Genomic DNA, 19,206 nt, shown 5'->3' with positions numbered 1-19,206 from the left:
CTCCAGATGTTTCGGGACTGTGACTCCCATCATTCCTAGCTAACAGGACCAGTGGTCAGGGATGATGGGAGTTGTAGTCCCAAAACATCTGGAGGGCCGAGTTTGCCTATGCCTGGGCTAGGGATACCAGGGTTTGAATCCCCACTCAGCCATGAAGCTCACACTAGGGTGACCTTGGGCCAGTTACCATATCTCAGCCTCACCTACTGCACAGGATTGCTTTGAGGGTAAAATGGGGAGGAAGAGAACTATATATACCACCTTGTGCTCCTTGGAGGGAAGGTGGGATAAAACAGACAATAAATAAGAAGAGCTCTGCTGGATCCGGCCAGTGGCCCATCTAATCCATCATCCTGTGGCCAACCAGATGCTTGCAGAAAACCTCCAAGCAGGATCCAAGCACAAGAGCACTCTTTCCTTCTGTGATCTCCGGCAACCGGCATTCAGAACATAGCTGTCAACTTTTACCTTTTCTTGCGAGGAATCCTATTCGGAATAAGGGAATTTCCCTTTAAAAAAGGGAAACATTGACAGCTATGACAGCTGCGGAGGCACCATGATTAGCAGCTTTATCCTCCATGAATTTAGCCAATCTTCTTTTAAAGCCATTCAGGCTGGTGGCCATCACTGCCCGCCTGCGAAAGTGAGTTCTGCGGCTTCGCTATGCGCTGTGTAAAGAATTGCTTTCTTTTTATCTGTCCTGAAAGGTGCCGTATATAAATATATAAGCAAATAGAAGACACGTTGGGTCTTGTGGTTTTCCCTAGCTGGAAAACCTGGGTGGCCAATTAATCACCCTTGCTTCTTTCCAGTGTCGGCCAGCGGCAGCTCATCTGCCTGGCACGAGCTCTGCTTCGGAAAGCCAAGATCCTGGTTCTGGATGAGGCCACTGCAGCTGTGGATCTTGAAACAGATTTGCAGATTCAGGCTACCATAAGGACTCAGTTCAGGGAGTGCACAGTTCTGACCATAGCCCACCGAGTGAACACCCTTTTGGACTGTGACAGGTAAGGCTTCTTCAGCTCCCAGTTAACATTAATACTTTGTGCTGTTTTTCGTGTGTGGTAGGGGGTGTTGCACGGCATTTAGTTGTGGATACGCCACTATTTATAGATCTGCTGCTTTTTGGTTAATAGATATCAATAAGTATCAAAACCAGGAATAATTAGTAGAACAGAAACAGCCATCATAGGAATTATGCACGGAAAGGCAAGGTATACTTTTTAACAAATGTAGGAGATTATAATTATAATTGAGAAGAGAGCAAAAGGATAGCAATTAGAAGATAAGGGCAAAAAAACCCCCAAACCACCAATCATTACAGAAAGCTTGACGGAAAAGAATAATCTGTTGGAAGGAAGAAAGTAAGATCACACAGGGAGCAAGGGGTTCCACAGTCCTAAGTGCCACCACTGAAAAGGCCCCGTCCCGCATCCCCACCAACTTTGTTTCCAATGACAACGGGATGCAGAACAGAGCCCCCTCCAAAGTGATCAGTGGCTTGGGCAGAATCATTTGGAAATTAACAGTCATCAAGAGACCATGATGGTGTTCATGAGTTCTGCACATACTCTTCGAAATGAGCATAATAGCACCCTTTGCCCAAGAAACTGTATACCTTGTAGGTCGCCGTCAGCAATGCCAATTGATGAATTTTTCCATGGCTGCTTACAAAAAACACATCTCATCATAAGCTGGTTGGTTTAACTAGTTACGATTTCATTGCATATCGAAAGCCTAGCTCTTTCTTTCTTTCTTTTTTCAAATGATTTTTATTGAGATTTAAATCTTAAATTTCTTTCTTTCTTTCTTTCTTTCTTTCTTTCTTTCTTTCTTTCTTTCTTTCTTGATTTGGCATGACTAGCAATATAGTCTAACACTTTATGCTCCACTTCTAATATTTGCAGGGTTTTAGTGATGGAAAGTGGCCGAGTGGCAGAATTCGATGCCCCAGAGACATTAATAGTCCAGAAAGGACTGTTCTACAGAATGGCTGAAGAATCAGGGCTGGTATGATGATTGAGCCTCAAGGAATAGACTGTGGTACAGGATTTGGGAGTCCGAAGGAAGACATCTGCCTCTTAACCTTTTGTCATTCATATATACCGTAAGTGCCAGTCCTTCTGGTGCCCAAATACACACACAAGAAGTGTATCAAACATCTCAAGGGAACCCAGAAATTTATGTAAGTACACCAGGGATATATGAAGGTTTCGTTTTCTATTCCATCCTGTATTCGTTGCAGTCAGCACTGTTTCCATTCTGCTGCAGGTCATCTTCCAGCAAAAGATCTACATTATTCTTAATTTTTTTAAAAAAAAATTAATTATATGATGAGATATGGTTCCAATGATTACACTTGGTTGAGCATAGACTAAAAACTCCTCAGAGATAATGGTAGGGCTCTCCACCATGTTAAAATGAATGCAGAAATCTTAAAATATGAATAATTAAGAACCGCATGGAGGCAGAAGGAAGTCATTAAATCACGGGAACAAAACCAGAGATTAGTCATAGATAAGAAAGTGAGAGTCACAAGAAGAAAAAGATAAGGTGATGCGAAAAGAATCTCATACTGGAAATATGTGTTAATAATAATGTCAATGACGGTTTGTATTCCTTAAATCACTGTATGTATTTGACAGTATTTTTTGTTGAATGTTCTTTTTATTCTTTCTTTCTTTTTTCTTCTTTTTTCTATTTTTTCTTTCTATAATAGATCAACGTGTTTCATTATGTGTAACTTTTAATGTGTAAATAAAGTATTTTTTAAAAAGATCTACATTATTCATCTGCTGGCCACTGCAGCAGAATTACTTAACTTATGCAATTTACATAATTAATGTTAATTAAGTTGTCGCTATGTTACTCCACCCGGTTCATTTCAGAACAAAGGGAGCTCAGTGGGCATTAACTAATTATGTATCATTTGCAGAGTGAAAGCAATGGCAGTGAATACCAACTTGTATTTGATGGATTGATTTACATCCTGGACTTGGGATGCATAAACAAACTTGGGCCAATTTCCATTCATGTTTCAGTTTTCCTTAGAATTCTCCAGCACTCTTAAGTACAACAAATATTTACAGGGGGGACCTTTAGGGGAGAAACTCCCAAACAGCTCGCTTCCACTGTATCTCTGCCCATCATTCATTTCAAAGAAACAAAATAGAATTGTCCATTTGACAATATGTGTTGGTCTGTATGCACGTGGTATGGGAGTCTTGTTCTGTCTCTGTGGGTTGCATACAGTGATTCCTTGAGGATCGTGCTAATTTTACTTACACACACACACACACACACACACACACACACACACACACCCCCCTTTGCAAAGATGAACCAGAAACATCCATTCCCTATGTGTGCAGGCACCAAAATGAACACACAGCATGAATAAAATATGCATACAAGAGACATTGGTGCAAATTTGGCAATCCTAGTTAGACTGCACGACCTGTTACCGTGCAAAATTCATTCCAATGAAACAACATTCTTTAAGAGAAAGGAACAGGAGGGAGATCTTGGAAATTGAAAAAAGATGGGAAACATTAATGCCAGACTGAGAGAAGTCCACATGAGATACTACCAGACATATCCAACAGCAGAATGATTAGATTCCTGCCTTCTTTTATGCAACTCCAAAACATGTGTCCCCACCACCACACATGTGGCTTTTTTATTATTCTGTTCTAAAGCTTTCCACATGTATTGTGTACACCTCTGGTGGTAACTTCTTATTAGAGAGAAGCCATTGCATCTAAATCAGCAGAATTTCCCCCCAGAAAGAGTAGTTTTCCTCCTAAGTTGGGCATATACAGAGATAGTGATGGATTTTTATACAGTGGTACCTCAGGTTAAGTACTTAATTCGTTCTGGAGGTCCATTCTTAACCTGAAACTGTTCTTAACCTGAGGTACCACTTTAGATAATGGGGCCTCCCACTACCGCCGCATGATTTCTGTTCTCATCCTGAAGCAAAGTTCTTAACCCGAGGTACTATTTCTGGGTTAGCGGAGTCTGTAACCTGAAGCGTCTGTAACCTGAAGCATCTGTAACCTGAGGTAACACTGTGTGTGTGTGTGTGTATACATATATACATATACATATACATAAAATTGAGGAGATGTTGTCTAAGCAATATGAAAGAACTTCGCTTGGTTGGGCAGATGTCCCCTTATCCCAAAGCAAGCGAACAAAAAAAAAAATCCCACCCTCCTCAACCCCTCCCCTGGCTTGAAGATCCGAAATCGTCAGCTCCTGCTTTTTGTGAAGAAAAAAGTTTCCTTCAGCTGCGCTCCTCCAGAGCTGCCTCTGAAAGGGAGGTCTGATGTGGTTTTGCAAACACTGAGGAGGATTCCAACGCCATGGAGTTTCGGCACCTAATCGTTTTCCTTTCCATTTTTGCAGCCGGCATATCGAGGCGTAAGTAGAAGAAACTAAATTAACCATTTCATCTCTTTGGAAACTACGACTCTCACTCTCCTCCTCCCCCACCCCTCCTTTTCTCTCTGTCAAATGCAAAAATGTGGCTTCAGAGAAATGATCTCATTTGCCTGGCATGTGATTGTGTCCAGGCTGTGCTTTGTTTTGTCATAGGTGGGAAGGTTGGCAGGTGGTAGAAGTGGGGAAGGAGGAATTCAATTCAGTTGTCATTTAAAGGCGAACCCACCAAATTCACACGTTCCAAAACAAATACTCAAAACTGAAACGCAGCCATCCTTCAAAATTTGCGCTTTTCCAAATTTTGCAATGCAGTTCTTCAGCCTAGGAATGTGTAGTAAAAAAAAAAAAATGTGTTACTTGGGTGGAGTGTGCATCTAAATGAATATATTAGTGAAAATGACATTCAAAAAGGAATTATAAGGCGAAATAGCTTTGCAAAGGTGGGTTTGTTAAGTGACGTTGTGGGTTCAAGCCCCACGTTGAGCAAAAGATTCCTGCATTGCAGGGGACTGGACTAGATGACCCTCATGTACCCTATCAACTTACAATCTTTTCTATTTATGAGGAGAATTTCACGCTAAAATTTTCATGAGAATTTTGAAACACACACACACACACAAAATGCTGCAGAAATTCAGAGAGCTGATTTTAAGATTGGAAAAACGGAGAGCCGTCATCCGTAGCAGGCGTTGGCTAAAATCATATCTGCCAATTCAGAAGATGTGAGGTGATCAGCTTAGTCAAGTGATTTGTTTTCCACCCACCCCAGCCTTATTCTTCTGTAGGTAAGGCTGCTTGGGGAACTTAATCTTTGCACATTCTTATATGAACTCCTATGGGTGGGTGTGCATTAGGTTTTGTCTGTCTGACATTTGTGACTCCATTCTCAGGTGTTTAAATGTATTGAAACATGTGTTTTAGTGTGTATTTAGAGAGAAAATGTACATTCAAATAAGTAATTTAATAGGTTTTTTTAAAAAAATCTAAGCATTTTGCAGATTAATGGAATTGTAACTAAAAACATGATAGGAAATAGATTTGCTCACCCTCAGTTAAATGGATGTTAAAATACATGCTTGTTCTCTCAGGGCTCAGCTCAATATGCTACTAAATGTGTCACTTGCCGTGATGTAAGGTTTTTTTTTAGAATAATAAAACAAAGTGCACAGGGGTGGGGCGGTGCTATCTAGACTGAGATGATAGCATCTCAATGTTTCCAAAAAGAGGTAGATGTTTGGCAGAGGGGAGGATTAGCATGGAAGTTAAACACACACGCACACACACCAAAGTTGTGTCACTAAGAGGTGTTTTTCCCACTTTTTGCAGAGCAGGGGGAATTTGCAAACAGAAACATTTAGACATTTTACTGCAGTAACAACAGTAATTTACAGCTGAGCCCTTTTGAAGTGTTGTTCCTTTTAACTTTAAGGTGGCAATCCCATTTCTATTTACCTGCGGGTAAGTCCCAATGAACTCAGTGGGATTTCCTATTGCGCAGGCATGTATAAGACTGCAGGGCAACGCAGTGTCTTTATTTAATTCCTTTCAAACTGTCTCACTTTGTTGCATCTCTTAAACCCTTGAATCTGTTCTGCAAGAGTTAAGTTTTTTTGGGTTCTGTATACTGGAAGCTAATTCTTTATAAATGGAAAATGCAAATGTGACGAATTTAAAGTATAAACTCATGTCAAGATAAACGACAGCAGAGAAGCGAAATTTGCCAGGGCTACTGTGAAATTTGTCTGGGAATTGCATTATTTGGGCTTTCTGCCTTTCACTAGAAGTGTAGCCTCCAACTGTAGTTACAGCAGAGAGGGCAAGATGCCTTCACATGCTCTGGGGTGCCACACATGTTATTAGTTTACCTGCTTCAGAATTGAATTCTGAAATTAAAACAGACCCCCATTTTGTGACATTTCCAAGGATCAATTACATATACTCATGCAGCCTCTATTTCTGGTCTCTGTCTCTTCTTCTTTGTCCCAATGTTAAGCTGGGCGGTTGCTTTGCAAAAATGTAACCAGTGCATGCTCAGTGGCCATGGAATACTGACACGACTGTAGGGAAAATATAAATGGAGGTGCAATGGTATCCTAGAATGGGGTGTGGCTGGCTGGCACTCTGAACAGGAGCACTTTTCACAGCAATGTTTATTAGAGGCTACCGCCCACACTCTTCTGCTATGTTTTTCTGCTTGTGTGGTGGCACCTTGGTAAAACCACTTCTTACTGTTTGTAGCAGAGTTTTCCCCAGAGGCAGGGGACAAGAACAGGAGTCATATTCAAATTCACAGTCAAGAGCCAGTGTGGTGTAGTGGTTAAGAGCGATAGACTCGTAATCTGGGGAACCGGGTTCGCGTCTCCGCTCCTCCACATGCATCTGCTGGGTGACCTTGGGCCAGTCACACTTCTCTGAAGTCTCCAAGCGCCACTCACCTCACGGAGTGTTTGTTGTGGGGGAGGAAGGGAAAGGAGAATGTTAGCCGCTTTGAGAATCCTTTGGGTAGTGATAAAGCAGGATATCAAATCCAAACTCCTCTTCTTCAAGAGCTTTATTGCTTGACTGGTTGCACAAGCATTTCTGTTACTATTGTAAACAAGCTATTTACATTCCTTTATCTTTCCAGCACGGTATATTTTCAGTCCAGTGATTAACAATCCTGAGACAGCAAAACTCACAGTATCAGCAGCACACATTGTCTTACTTCCAACCTTGTTGTCAGCATGCGTGCTGCTGACAGCATGTGTGTGTGTGTGTGTGTGTGTGTGCTTTCATCGTGTGGAAATTGCAGCCTGCAACTTCCTTGTCACGGTCCTGTTCACCGGCGATCAAAGTCCCGGCAGGGGGCATCAGGACGTGGGGCAAGATGGTGGGGTGGGAGCAGGAACGGGGTCCAGAAGCCAGGAGTCAGGAAGCCAAGAGTCTGAGAATCAAGAAGCAGGGAGTCAAGAAGCCGAGGTTCAAGGATCAGGAGTCAAGAAGCCCAAGGCAGGAAGCGTGTTGCTGTGGCAAAGAGCTGAAGGGAAATGCTGACCTTATAACCCTTCCCGGCTCTTGCCACCAGGTGCTGTGAGTTACCAATCGGCCTCACCTGTGGGGCCACGCCTTGCCTCTTCAGAACAAACTTAGGAAGGCCCCAGTCCTGCAAAGTCCTATTGGTCAGAGGGCCTGGCTCCTGCACGCACACCTGACATTCCTCCCTTTATTTGCACCTCCAGCTGACACCAATCGAGCCTAGAGTGCCATTCCTACACACTAAAGAAAAATTCTGGAACCCTCTTTAAAGCTTCCAGGAACTTTTATCTGTTTCTTAAAGAACGTTTTCCTAACAATATTTTGTTGCAGGGCTGATTTGTGCAAGAGGGGCAGCAACATGGTGAACACTTGCGCCCTCAAAGGCTGTCCCTGGTGCCCACAGGTTCTCATCTCCACTTCCTGCATCCCCCCTTAAAAAAAAATGTGAGGCTTGGAAACAGCATTCTGTTGTAGTCAGGGTAAAAGGCTGTACGCCTTATGTTTCTCCAGTTTGCAAATGTGCCTATCAGTCCAAAAAGGTTGGTAACTCCTGTATGTGGCAGGATGTTGGAGACAAAAGCTTCAATAGTGTGAGAAGGTTGGGTAGAGATGCTTCAAGAGGAAGATGGCAGGCAGTTTCGTCTGGGTTTAATATCCAAGGGAATCCCAACTGAAACATTAGGAGAAAGATGGCTTGATTAAAAGCACATGGGCTGGTTTAATGCCTTTGTTTGGGAGAATGTTTTTCCTTCAGGGCCTCAAAAAGGATGTTTTAGATTCAGAAAAGGTTCAGAAAATAACCAAAATGATCAAGGGTGTGGAGCAGCTCCTCTGTAAGGAAAGGATGCAACATTTGGGGGTGTTCTGGTTTAAAGAAAAGGCAAGTAGCAGGTGACATGATAGAAGTTTACAAGATTATGCATGGCATAGAGAAAGCGGACAGAGAAAAGTTTTCTCCTTCTCTCGGAACGTTAGAATTCAGGGACATCCAGTGAAGCTGTTGGGGGATTCTGGACAGATAAAAGACTCCTTCATGCACTACGTGAACTGTGGAACTCACTCCCACAAGAGGCAGTGACAGCCACTTGTGTTGTTTAGTCATTTAGTCATGTCTGACTCTTTGTGACCCCATGGGCCAGAGCACCCCAGGCACTCCTGTCTTCCACTGCCTCCCGCAGTTTGGTCAGACTCATGCTGGTAGCTTCGAGAACACTGCCTAACCATCTCGTCCTCTGTCATCCCCTTCTCCTTGTGCCCTCCATCTTTCCCAACATCAGGGTCTTTTCCAGGGAGTCTTCTCTTCTCATGAGGTGGCCAAAGTATTGGAGCCTCAGCTTCATGATCTGTCCTTCCAGTGAGCACTCAGGGCTGATCTCCTTAAGAATGGATGTGTTTGATCTTCTTGCAGTCCACGGGACTCTCAAGAGTCTCCTCCAGCACCATAATTCAAAAGCATCTATTCTTCGGCGATCAGCCTTCTTGATGGTCCAGCTCTCACTTCCATACATCACTACAGGGAAAACCATAGCTTTTACTATACGGACAGTGACAGCCACTAGTTCTCTTTAAAAGAGAATTGGACAAATTCATGGAGGTGAAGGTTACCAGTGGCTACTAGCCATGATGTACATGTTCTGCCTCCGCAATCAAAGGCAGCTCACTTTTGAATACCAGTTGCTGGAAACCACAGGGCAGAGAGTGCTCTTGTGCTCAGATCCTGCCTGTGTTTTTCCCACTGGTATCTGGTTGGCCACTGTAAGACTGGGATGCCAAAAAGACCCGTTCTTATTTTTTTGAGCAGATTTTTGTATTCTGAAGATCATCGGGTTTCAGAGAAAAGGGGAACTGGATCACAGTTAATATTAATCAGATTGAAATTGTCAGAAACATAACCCTTGTGCGGATTAAACCGAAAGCACATTCTGCAGAGGAAATGGTTTTAGAACAAAAAGGGCCATTTTCTTCATGGATAGAATCCATTTAATATTATTGCTAAATAAACATGGTGGTCTCCAAGATGACAGTGTCGACCTGAATTCCTGTAAATGTTACGTTGCATTTCAGCTCTTTTTTTTAGGTCTATGGTAAATAAACAGCTGCAGGATCAGCAACTGAACCTACAGAGAGTTTTCTCTAAATGCCTTTCTGCAATCCCTCTTGGTTTGTTATTATAGGAACTCTGGAGAATTCAAAGCATGAAGAGTCCTGTGTCTCTCAATGTGCTGGTGAGTAGACAAGGCAAATTCTTAGCACTGAACTGTGGCGGGGCAGTTTATATGGGGGTGGGGCAGGGAATTCTCCAGCAAGTTTTAGCCTCTTGGATAAATAATATAAAAACAGAAGAACCTCAGAGTAGGGAGGGGAGAGAAAATTAGTTTGTATCTTAATACGAAGCTCCCTAATTTTCCCTTTTGGAAACAATATGCAAACTGAAGCACAATTGTCCTTCAACATTCACATTCCTCTGAATTTTGCAATGCAGTGCTCTAAACACATTATGTGCACAAAATGTGTTTCTTGTGGAAAAACTGCATACAAATTTATATATTGGTAAAAATAGCATTAAAAGCTAGTGGGACACTACCAGGGAATTTGTAGAATTCCCAATATATTGTGTGTGGGTGTGTTTTTTAAAATGGATAGTGTAATTTATCATTTTGGACCCATTATGTATGTCCCAGATCGTGAAGTCATGCCAAAGTCATGTTTCAGTCTGCCATCTTTAATCCAAATGGTGCCTGGCATGCAACCTTTGATGAAGACCACCACTGCCACATTGGGAATATTCACACCAAGTTTAGTGGGGCTATGTGTGTGAGAGAGATGCAGGCAGAAGAAAAAGGCTGGGATGGATCTGCAGCTCCTGCTTGCATTTGGTAGAAGCTGCAGCTCCAGTCCAGATCCAGTCCAGCCTTTTAATTCTGCCTGTGTCATTAAAAAACAACATAACCATTTGGGTTATGTGCACATTTTTGTGCACACCTTTGTGCCCATCTGTTGATAACAAAGTTGTCTCAAAACTTTACTCTCCCCGCTAGAAATCAATGTGCTGCCTCTCCCAACTGGATCCAGATTCAGCTATAGATACTCCACTTCGACCAACACATTCCTTCCAGGAAGGGCTGAAGAAAGGAGTGGCATTTCCCTTGAAGGCACCGCTGTTGTTGAAGTGCTGGCAAGATGTCACAGAGTCTTAAAAGTGAGTGTGGTGGCAAGTCCAACAGGGGCACAAAAGAGGAGTGGAAGTTCAGATTTGGGAAGTTTGAAAACCTGTCATGAGCCCTGCAGTGCTGTCAATATGAGGCTTGGTCCCCAGGCTCCAGTACAACAGGAAGAGGAAGAAGAAACAGAGCGGGTCCTGATTGGTGGGACCTGGGGTTGGAGGAAGGAGGCTCTCTCCCTTGTTCCTTGTCTTCAGTCACTTCAGAAGAAGGAGCAATGATGTTGGCTATTCCCCCTGACCTCCAAGAGAGCAGAGAATCTCAATGGAGGCCAGGGAGTGTTGTGGGCAGCTGAGGGAGGAGGCAGCTCAGGAGTTGGCAGCAACAGAAGGGTGCAGGATAGTAGCCTAGAACCAGGCCCCACCTCCACAGATGGGAGCAGCCCCACTCACCTCGAAGGGTTGTGTTTTTACAATCCCAACATTCCCATGAAGTGAAGGAGTGTCACAAGGAAAATTCAAGGAGAGTTGAGAGCAATTCACCCATCACACAATGCATTATTTATCTCTCTGAACCATCGAAACACCCTCTTACCTGATTTCTCCTTGTGAAGAGCTCCAAATTCCCCCTTCCATCAGAGAAAGGGCAACACAACTGGGCCAGTTCTCCTGGTCTCCAGCACCAGAGGTTCAACCAGTCTGCAAAATCCCAACGTTTCCCCCCACCCACACACACACAACCCTTCTCCCTTGTAGTTAGTCATACGATGAAAAGAACCTTTTAACAAGTATCGTTGCCGTTCCCAGTTGCAGGATGTCCAGATCAAGAAGACATCTGGATCCAAAGACAGGCTGCACAAAGAAAATGGAAGTTTAAGGTAAAACAAGACTTTGTCAAAAACGAGTCCTCGCTGTGGGAGCAAAATAACTTGGGAGCAACATGGCCTATACTGGAAAGACTGCACCCACCCCCACAGGTGTTAAGATCAGTAGTTTGGGTGGTTGACCCCATGAGAAGGTATTATTTGTGGCAGCTCCTAAGTTGTGGAACTCCCTCGCCACAGAGATGCGTCTGGCACAAAAGGTATTTACAAATATCCTGAATCAACCCAATACAGTATCCTAGGGAGGGCTGGTTTTCTACCAAGCTAGAGTATCTGAATGAGTGGGAGATGTGAATATTTACTGGCCCATTGACTTCTCATGTACATCATTTGTAAGCAAGTGGTTAGTTTACATCACTTCACCAGAGGGGGGGGGACCAAGAAACCTTCCCCTTCTCTATTTTACAGGGAAGCGCTGGAGCAGCATCCCCTTTGGTTTTGCTACCATAATGGAAAGATTCTGAAGATTTTCCCCCAAAGGAGTGAGCCAATCTGGGCACTCAACATCAAGCGCGGCATCCTCAGTGCTCTTCAGACATCCTTGGTGGCAACGACCAATGGCAGCGTGGAAGAGGTGAGCAGTTCTGAACATTCGAAGCTGCCTTGGTCCAGTATACAGTGGTACCTCGGATTACAGACGCTTCAGGTTACAGATGCTTCAGGTTACAGACTCCGCTCACCCAGAAATAGTACCTCGGGTTAAGAACTTTGCTTCAGGATAAGAACAGAAATCACGTGGTGGCAGCGGTAGGCCCCATTTGCTAAAGTGGTACCTCAGGTTAAGAACAGTTTCAGGTTAAGAACGGACTTCTGGAACGAATTAAGTTTTTAACCCGAGGTACCACTGTATACTCTTGGTCTGAAATATTGGTGAATTTTGTACAGTGGAGACTAGTTCATTAGGAAAATGTGCACTGCTCCACCAACCCCAGTCTGCCTTCTGCCAGCCCTCAACTGTTTGCCTTCTCACTTGCAACCCGCCCAGTGGGAGGGGGGCTCTTGCTGTCAACTTGCCCTCCTCCCCCCTTAGTCTCATTCTTGCCCCTTTTAGAACTACGTAACATCACATAGCACCACACTCACATCCACATACATTAACAGAGCAACACCTAACACGGCATCCACATAACACAACACAGGGGGGACGTCTGTTGTTTGATACAGTTCTAATTCTGTGAATTAGCCTATACAATGATATATGGTAAATTCATCCCATGAAAGTACAAATTACCAGTCATTCGTAGCATTAAGAAATAATAGATAGTTATGGAACAGACTTAATTGTTCATTTATTGTTCAACCAAGCCAGAAATAATTACTGGGCACCACATATATTGGGTCACCACCATGACACATGTCCACCAGTCTCAAAGGCCAATGGGAAGCAATTGTTTCCAAGTGATTTTATACTGTGAAGTGCCCTGTAATCTTTGGATGAAGGGCAGTATACACACACACAACACACACACACACACACACACACACACTGTCTCACACAGCACTATTACTATGCAATTTCCTCTTGTTTCATTCACAGTCAGACTGAGATTGGCCATGAAATGGAGATGCTCTTTCGCTCAGAAGTGGGTGAAGCAACAAATATAAATTTTACCATTATACAATGAGTTGGGTTCTACAAACACTCACACACGACTCCCTATCCTCTGTCCCAGGGGCCAGCAAACTTTTTCAGCAGAGGGCCAGTCCACTGTCCCTCAGACCTTGTGGGGAGCCGGACTATATGGGGGGGGGAGATGAACGAATTCCTATGCCCCACAAATAACCCAGAGATGCATTTTAAATAAAAGGACACATTCTACTCATGTAAAAACACACTGATTCCTGGACCGTCTGTGGGCCGGATTTAGAAGGCAATTGGGCCGGATCCGGCCCCCGGGCCTTAGTTTGCCTACCCATGCAGTCTGTCCGGACAAGCACATCCTAGTCAGGCAAATGTTGTGGGGGGTTTTGTGGAAAAGCAAGGCCAATGTATGTGGGAGGGAGAGTTCCAAGGGCTAAGACACTGCAGCCCTATCTCTCTCCCCCACCCAATGCACCTTCTGTTGGGTTGTAGGTTCGAATTATCATGCACTTTGGAGCCCAATAAAATAATTCCCTTTTGTTGTCTTGTGATTGTTGATTAGGTGGATGTCCTGGGGAAATGCCCAACCAGATACCAGCAGAAAGGGCCTCTCCTTTTGAAGACGAAAGATTTAAACCTGTGTTCTCACCGGTTTTCTGGATTTACTTCTCTGAGGTCCATTGCTTTGCCCAGTGCACCAGTAAGTACTGTTGAACCTCTTGTTCTTCCACTATTTCTTTCAAGAAGCTAGCTATGTTGTTACTCAAGGACTTATATGTGTTAAAAACACGAGCAACTATTTATCAAGAGGCAATTCACTGTGTTGAGCCTGTAGACACATGGGGAATGGTTCATATCAAGGTAGGAATAGATCAGGCTCTTTTATTTCTGTGCGAGTTTCACATAATGTCCGATCGTAAGCCTGTCCCAGCCTGTTTTCTATAATTCTGTAAAACCACATGAAAAATCTACATTTAATAAAATAATAATAATAATAATAATAATAATAATAATAATAATAAATTTTATTTACACCCTGCTCTCCCCAGCCAGAGCCGGGCTCAGGGCAGCTAACAACAGTAAAATTACAGTAAAAACATAGGGGGGGAATTTAAAATACAAGCTAAAATGCAATTTAAATGGTATGCGCTTTTTTCCTGAAATGCGTTTCCCTCCAAATATGTATTTTTGTGCACACTTTTCCTGTAGAATGTACATTTTCAAACTGAAATGGCGTCACAACATTTGGAGGAGTACACAGCTTGTTTGGCCTGATGTGTAGTACGCATTTAAAGCACTGTCATACCACTTTAAACAGTCATGGTTTTCACACACACACACACACACACACACACACACACACACACACACACACAAAGAATCCTGAGAGGTGTAGTTTGTTAAGGGTGCTGAGAGTATTAGTTGGCCCCTGTTCCCCTTAGAGAGCTAAAATTCATAGAGTGATTCAGCAATCAAACCCTTTTCACAGGGAAAACCTTGGGAACTGTAGCTATGTGAAGAGAAAAGGGGGGGTCTCCTGACAAGTCTCCACACCCTTAACAAATGACTTTCCCAGAATTCTTTGGGGGAAGCCATGACTGTTTAAAGTGGCATCATAGTGGCTATAAATGTATGGTGTGAATGTGACCTAAGTGGACATTTGATCATCTCTCTATCCCTATGTTTTAGCCTGATCAGCAGCTCATATCCTCCAAACTTGAGTGTGTTCAGAAGTTTGAGGAGGGAATCCTGGCAGAATCCCAATGTATAGAGTCTCATCTCACTACATCTCCTGGGAGGAAGGGCAGCGGAGTGAAAACCCAGACTCGGATGGAAATGAAACTGTTCCGAACGGAAGCTGAAATCACCGCACATGAAAGAGGTTGGTGCCTGACCCTGTTACCATGTTTATTTGCCCCATCCCTAAGCCAAGTGACCTCTCTTCTCTGCAGGTTGATCATCTAAAGAGCAAAGAGGGTGTGATTTTCATTCCCATCATGACCTTGGGTTGGGTAGAGAGGGAGGCAAATCACAGCTTCTTACGTTTGTGTGTGTCTGTGTGTCTGTGTGTCTGTGTGTCTGCGTGTCTGTGTGTGTCATGTCCACTTTTGTGCCAGCACCAATCACTGGCATGTGACACATACACACACAGTGTGGCTCTGGGGTTGAAAATGTTTACCCACCCTGGGTTAGTGAATGCCTCTAAGCAATGACAAGTTAACAAAAAGTCTTTTTGAACTGCCCTTGCTTGGGGTATAAGGCTCATTTTACCCCACTTACTAGGCTACAATGTCATTTGGGATGGGGAAGAAAGTTGATACTATTTAAAAGTGAAGCTACTCAATTTGCGCTTCTGTAAACAATGTGCAAAGTAAAACACAGCCATCCTTTGAATTCTGCACTGCTGCTGTTCTCCAGCCAAGTCATGTCTACAGAAAAGCATATCCTTGGATAAAACATGTGTAGAAGTGCATACATTAAAGGGGGGGAAATCACAGTTTTGTATTTCAGATGAGCAGAAATTTGCATTAAAGGGATGGTAAATTGTCAATATTCCCAAATGCTAACAGAAAAAAATATGTGTATGATGATGTAATATATTGCAAATCATAATGGGAGGGAGGACTGAAGCTGAGAGCTCAGTTGCCTTCCTGGTGGTTTTCCTAAGGCCTCAGAGTGTTGACTGTGTTTCAATTGTTCCCCATTGCCTGGTTTACTTCTGCAGTAGACACCAAGGATATCTACGAGAGCAGCCTGTTATATGAAAGGGGAAAAACAGCACGATGGCCGGGAAAGGAGGATGAGGTGGCAGTGGTCTCCAAAATTCTACAGAAGCTTTGTATGAATCCTAGAGCGGATTCCGAGGCAAGTTATTATATATTTTTTTGTCATAGTTATTGGTTATTGCTGGTGTTGAAAATGTGGCACTTGCATGGGAGAAATGGAATTCTTGTGCTCTTCCTCTGCCCCTGCCCCCCAAAAAAGATTGATAGCCTTGTTGTCCAATAATTTGCACAAGCCTCTTTTAAAGCCATCATGTATTATGGCATTAGCTTTCATGAACCAGAATCTAGCTGCAGACAAATTGTATTTGTGTTTGGGGTGAGTGTGTCATGTGAATCAGCCCTGAGATGTATTGGCTCCAAAGGGGCCCAAGATAAATATGTACTTTTCATCAATGCTCTGTGTGTCCCTGGGTTGAGAGGTCACTGTTAGAGACCATAGCTCCAATCAGAAAAACAGATTCAGGGTCACTTGTGCTGAGTTACATTCCCTCCTGGCCTGTTATCCGATGACCATTCATTTGTTAGCCCAGCCTCTGAGAGCTATTGTCACTGGTAACAAAACAGAAGGTCTTGTCTAAGTTCTTTTGTGTTTATTTTATTTCCTACCTTAATCATAAAAGGCACTCCTCAAAGCTGTTTTACATATGCTGGAGTTGAATGCTTTGGAGAGTATTATTGAAATTTATTAATAAGGCAACCAAATACACAAACACACCCTTTCTCACACTCGACAATTACCCTAACCCAACACCCCACTGAGCGCAGATGTAGAATACAGGTTGTAACCAAGCAGAAGCGTAAGAACATAAAATAAAAATGACAAGATGTCCTATACAATTAGTAAACTTACATGAATAACAGGATATTTAGTCTCTAGGGAGCCCATGTGACTTTGTCTAGATTGAGCAGCCTTCACTACTCAAATTTAGGTGTATTATACATTATAGACCTGTCCAAACCAGACTCTCTCTCTCTCTCTCTCTCTCTCTCTCTCTCTCTCTCTCACACACACACACACACACACACACACACACCCAAGGTAGCATTTGCCACTGAAGGCTTCTCTAACTACATTTGCCTTGGTGGTTCATACAGTCTACAGCAGGGGTCAGCAAACTTGTTCAGGAGGGGGCCGGTCCACTGTCCCTCAGACCTTGTGGGGGGCTGGACCCACCACCTCCCAAAAGCGCCCCCCCCTGCCACTAACACCACAACCGCCGATGCTGCCTTGTCTTTGGCAGAGTCGACGTCCTCTGTCTCGGGGGGCAGAGAGCCCAAGCCGCTGGCCTGGGCGGCAGAGGCAGCCTCCATGCCACTGCCGCTTCCTTCCTGCTTGGCCGTTTCCTCCCACTTGGCCACCTTAGCGGGAAGGAAGGGGCAGCGCCCAGAGGCGTCTGTGGCTTCTGATTGGCTGCAGTAGCTTCCTGCAGCCAATCAAAAACTGTGCCGCGTCGCGGAAGTCAGTCTCTGCACGGCGAGGCTTCTGCGCTGCGCCTGTTTAGCTCAGGGACTGACCGAGTGGGCGGCAGGGTCCGCAAGGTTTTTGGGCCGGATTAACGAGCCCGGTGGGCTGTATCCAGCCTGCGGGCCTTAGTTTGACGACCTCTGGTCTACGGTGTAGCATAGAGTGAATGGTGCCCTCAATCTATTACAGGCATAGGCAAACTTGGCCCTCCAGATGTTTTGGGACTACAACTCCCACCATCCCTAGCTAACAGGACCAGTGGTCAGGGATGATAGGAATTGTAGTCTCAAAACATATGGAGGGCTGCGTTTGCCTATGCCTGCTCTATTAACTACCACATGCACAGAAGCACCAATCTGGACAGTGTTATCTGTACATAGCCTGAGAAATTTAACACAATGCCACATCCAAATGTGCCGCGGCATTGTTTACTTATCCTTTACTGTGTTATTCATTTTCATCATTTTTCTTGTTCCTTTTTTTGAGGTTTGCAACTGTTTTCTCTACTAATGTAACAAAATGAAGGAAAAACAGATGTTATTTTTTAAAAAAATACACAACAAAGGTCACTGCTCGTTTTGTAACCGAGGACGCGGAATTGAGTTGTTGTTTTTAATGGCAGTTTTATTTCAACACGGTTGAACAGGTCGCATTCTTACGGGCCGCACTTATTCAGTGATTCCTGCATTTCAGCAGATTGGATTAGGTGACCCTTTTGGGGTTCCTTCCAACAATTCTATGAGTTTCCTTATTCACCTGTAGAGAAAGCTGGCCAGCCAAATAAATCAAATAGCAACAAAGTGGACGGAAACCCAAACTGTCTGCCTGCACAGTGGCTTTCATTCTGGAGAACTGTCAACCCATCAGACCATCCATCTTTGAAACAGAATTTCCCCACACACACACCCCTTTTCTCCCCTTTTGGACAGCTTCTTCCTTCCCACTTCCCGCCCTGCCTGGACACTTCTGCCCCCTTAACGCCCCATTGCTTAATCTGCATTTAAATCCAATCCCTTCACACAATGGCATTTGAAATAACTCTCTAAGGCTCCCTGGTGAGTGGCATGCTTTCCCTCCTCTCCTCTGAATGAGAATTGGGGGGGCTTCTCCCCCGCCCTGCCCCCGGCATTTATCCTTGTTTTTTTGTCGCCTGAATGTAGCGCATAATCTCGCCCCCATTCAAAGCCAAAACAATGCAAGGGACAAATAAGACTATCCGTGGCTGGTAAGGATGTGTTTTCCCAGGCTGTGCTGTGGACATTTCCCATCAGCCTCTTCCTGGACCAGGGCTCTTTAAAAAGATGGTTGGAGAGAAGGAGATAGGAATGAAGGAAGGGGGGGTGGATGGGTTGGAGCCGACACCATAATATGGGGGGGGGGACATGCTCTTAGCACTGAAAACAGCAGATAGCCTGTTCAGGACCGAAACAGGCACGCTATGAATAATTTGCCTCTCTTTAAAGGCATGCACAAATTACCATATGAAGACTAGCAACGGTGCCTTCCAAAATCTAAATGGCACCCAGTTGATACAGGGAAAGGTAATTCTGTCTGTTCCTTCAAGGAGACAAAAGGACACATCAGCAACTAAGAGCTGTAGCTCAGTAGCAGAGCAAATGATGCAGGAGAAATTCAATTCTGTTTGCATTGAAAGGCCGACCCACCTGATCTGCAGTTTCCGAAACAATACGTAAACCAAAACTGAGCCATCCTTTGGCATTGGAACAGTCTCTGAATTTTGCACTGCAATTCTCCATCTGTGCAATGTCTGCCAAATACACAAGGGGAGAGTGTGCATAATTATATTGCATGTCGGTGAGAAAACCCATTTTGTAAGCATTTTTATGACTGCATTTTATTAGGGGAAA

The 19,206-nt window shown here is 43.9% G+C and overlaps 2 protein-coding genes across 7 annotated transcripts in view; both read left to right on the top strand.

Moving 5' to 3' along the window:
• The window catches only part of ABCC6 (ATP binding cassette subfamily C member 6), a 40,313-nt gene extending 37,587 nt beyond the window's left edge, over positions 1-2,726 (top strand). For 4 of the 6 annotated variants that reach the window (XM_053364104.1, XM_053364102.1, XM_053364103.1 and 1 more), the window contains 2 exons: positions 813-1,007; positions 1,908-2,726. In XM_053364104.1, coding sequence (XP_053220079.1) covers positions 813-1,007; positions 1,908-2,016 — 304 coding nt within the window. In that variant the 3' untranslated portion in view covers positions 2,017-2,726. Of the gene's footprint in view, positions 1-812; positions 1,008-1,907 lie in introns of those variants that run through there. The other 2 variants (XR_008327455.1, XM_053364105.1) reach the window with 2 other exon arrangements.
• Positions 2,727-4,230: 1,504 nt separating this feature from the next.
• Positions 4,231-16,266, top strand: LOC128401424 (microsomal triglyceride transfer protein large subunit-like). Its single transcript, XM_053364452.1, has 8 exons — positions 4,231-4,425; positions 9,636-9,686; positions 10,500-10,660; positions 11,429-11,499; positions 11,914-12,079; positions 13,650-13,787; positions 14,777-14,969; positions 15,813-16,266. The coding sequence occupies exons 1-8, from the start codon at positions 4,368-4,370 to the stop codon at positions 16,094-16,096; spliced, it is 1,122 nt and encodes a 373-aa protein (XP_053220427.1). The 5' UTR covers positions 4,231-4,367; the 3' UTR covers positions 16,097-16,266.
• Positions 16,267-19,206: the final 2,940 nt, after the last annotated feature.

This window comes from Podarcis raffonei, chromosome 14, assembly GCF_027172205.1.
Source record: "Podarcis raffonei isolate rPodRaf1 chromosome 14, rPodRaf1.pri, whole genome shotgun sequence".
In the NCBI taxonomy this organism is placed as follows: domain Eukaryota; kingdom Metazoa; phylum Chordata; class Lepidosauria; order Squamata; family Lacertidae; genus Podarcis; species Podarcis raffonei.
Note: the sequence above shows the minus strand (reverse complement) of the source record. Positions and strands in the feature narration are given on the sequence as shown.

Coding starts and splice junctions, on each gene's coding strand:
- LOC128401424 (XM_053364452.1), top strand. CDS start 4,368: ATGGAGTTTCGGCACCTAATCGTTTTCCTTTCCATTTTTGCAGCCGGC. Junction 9,687..10,499: donor CTGTGTCTCTCAATGTGCTG/GTGAGTAGACAA, acceptor TCTCCCCGCTAG/AAATCAATGTGCTGCCTCTC. Junction 13,788..14,776: donor TTGCTTTGCCCAGTGCACCA/GTAAGTACTGTT, acceptor CCTATGTTTTAG/CCTGATCAGCAGCTCATATC.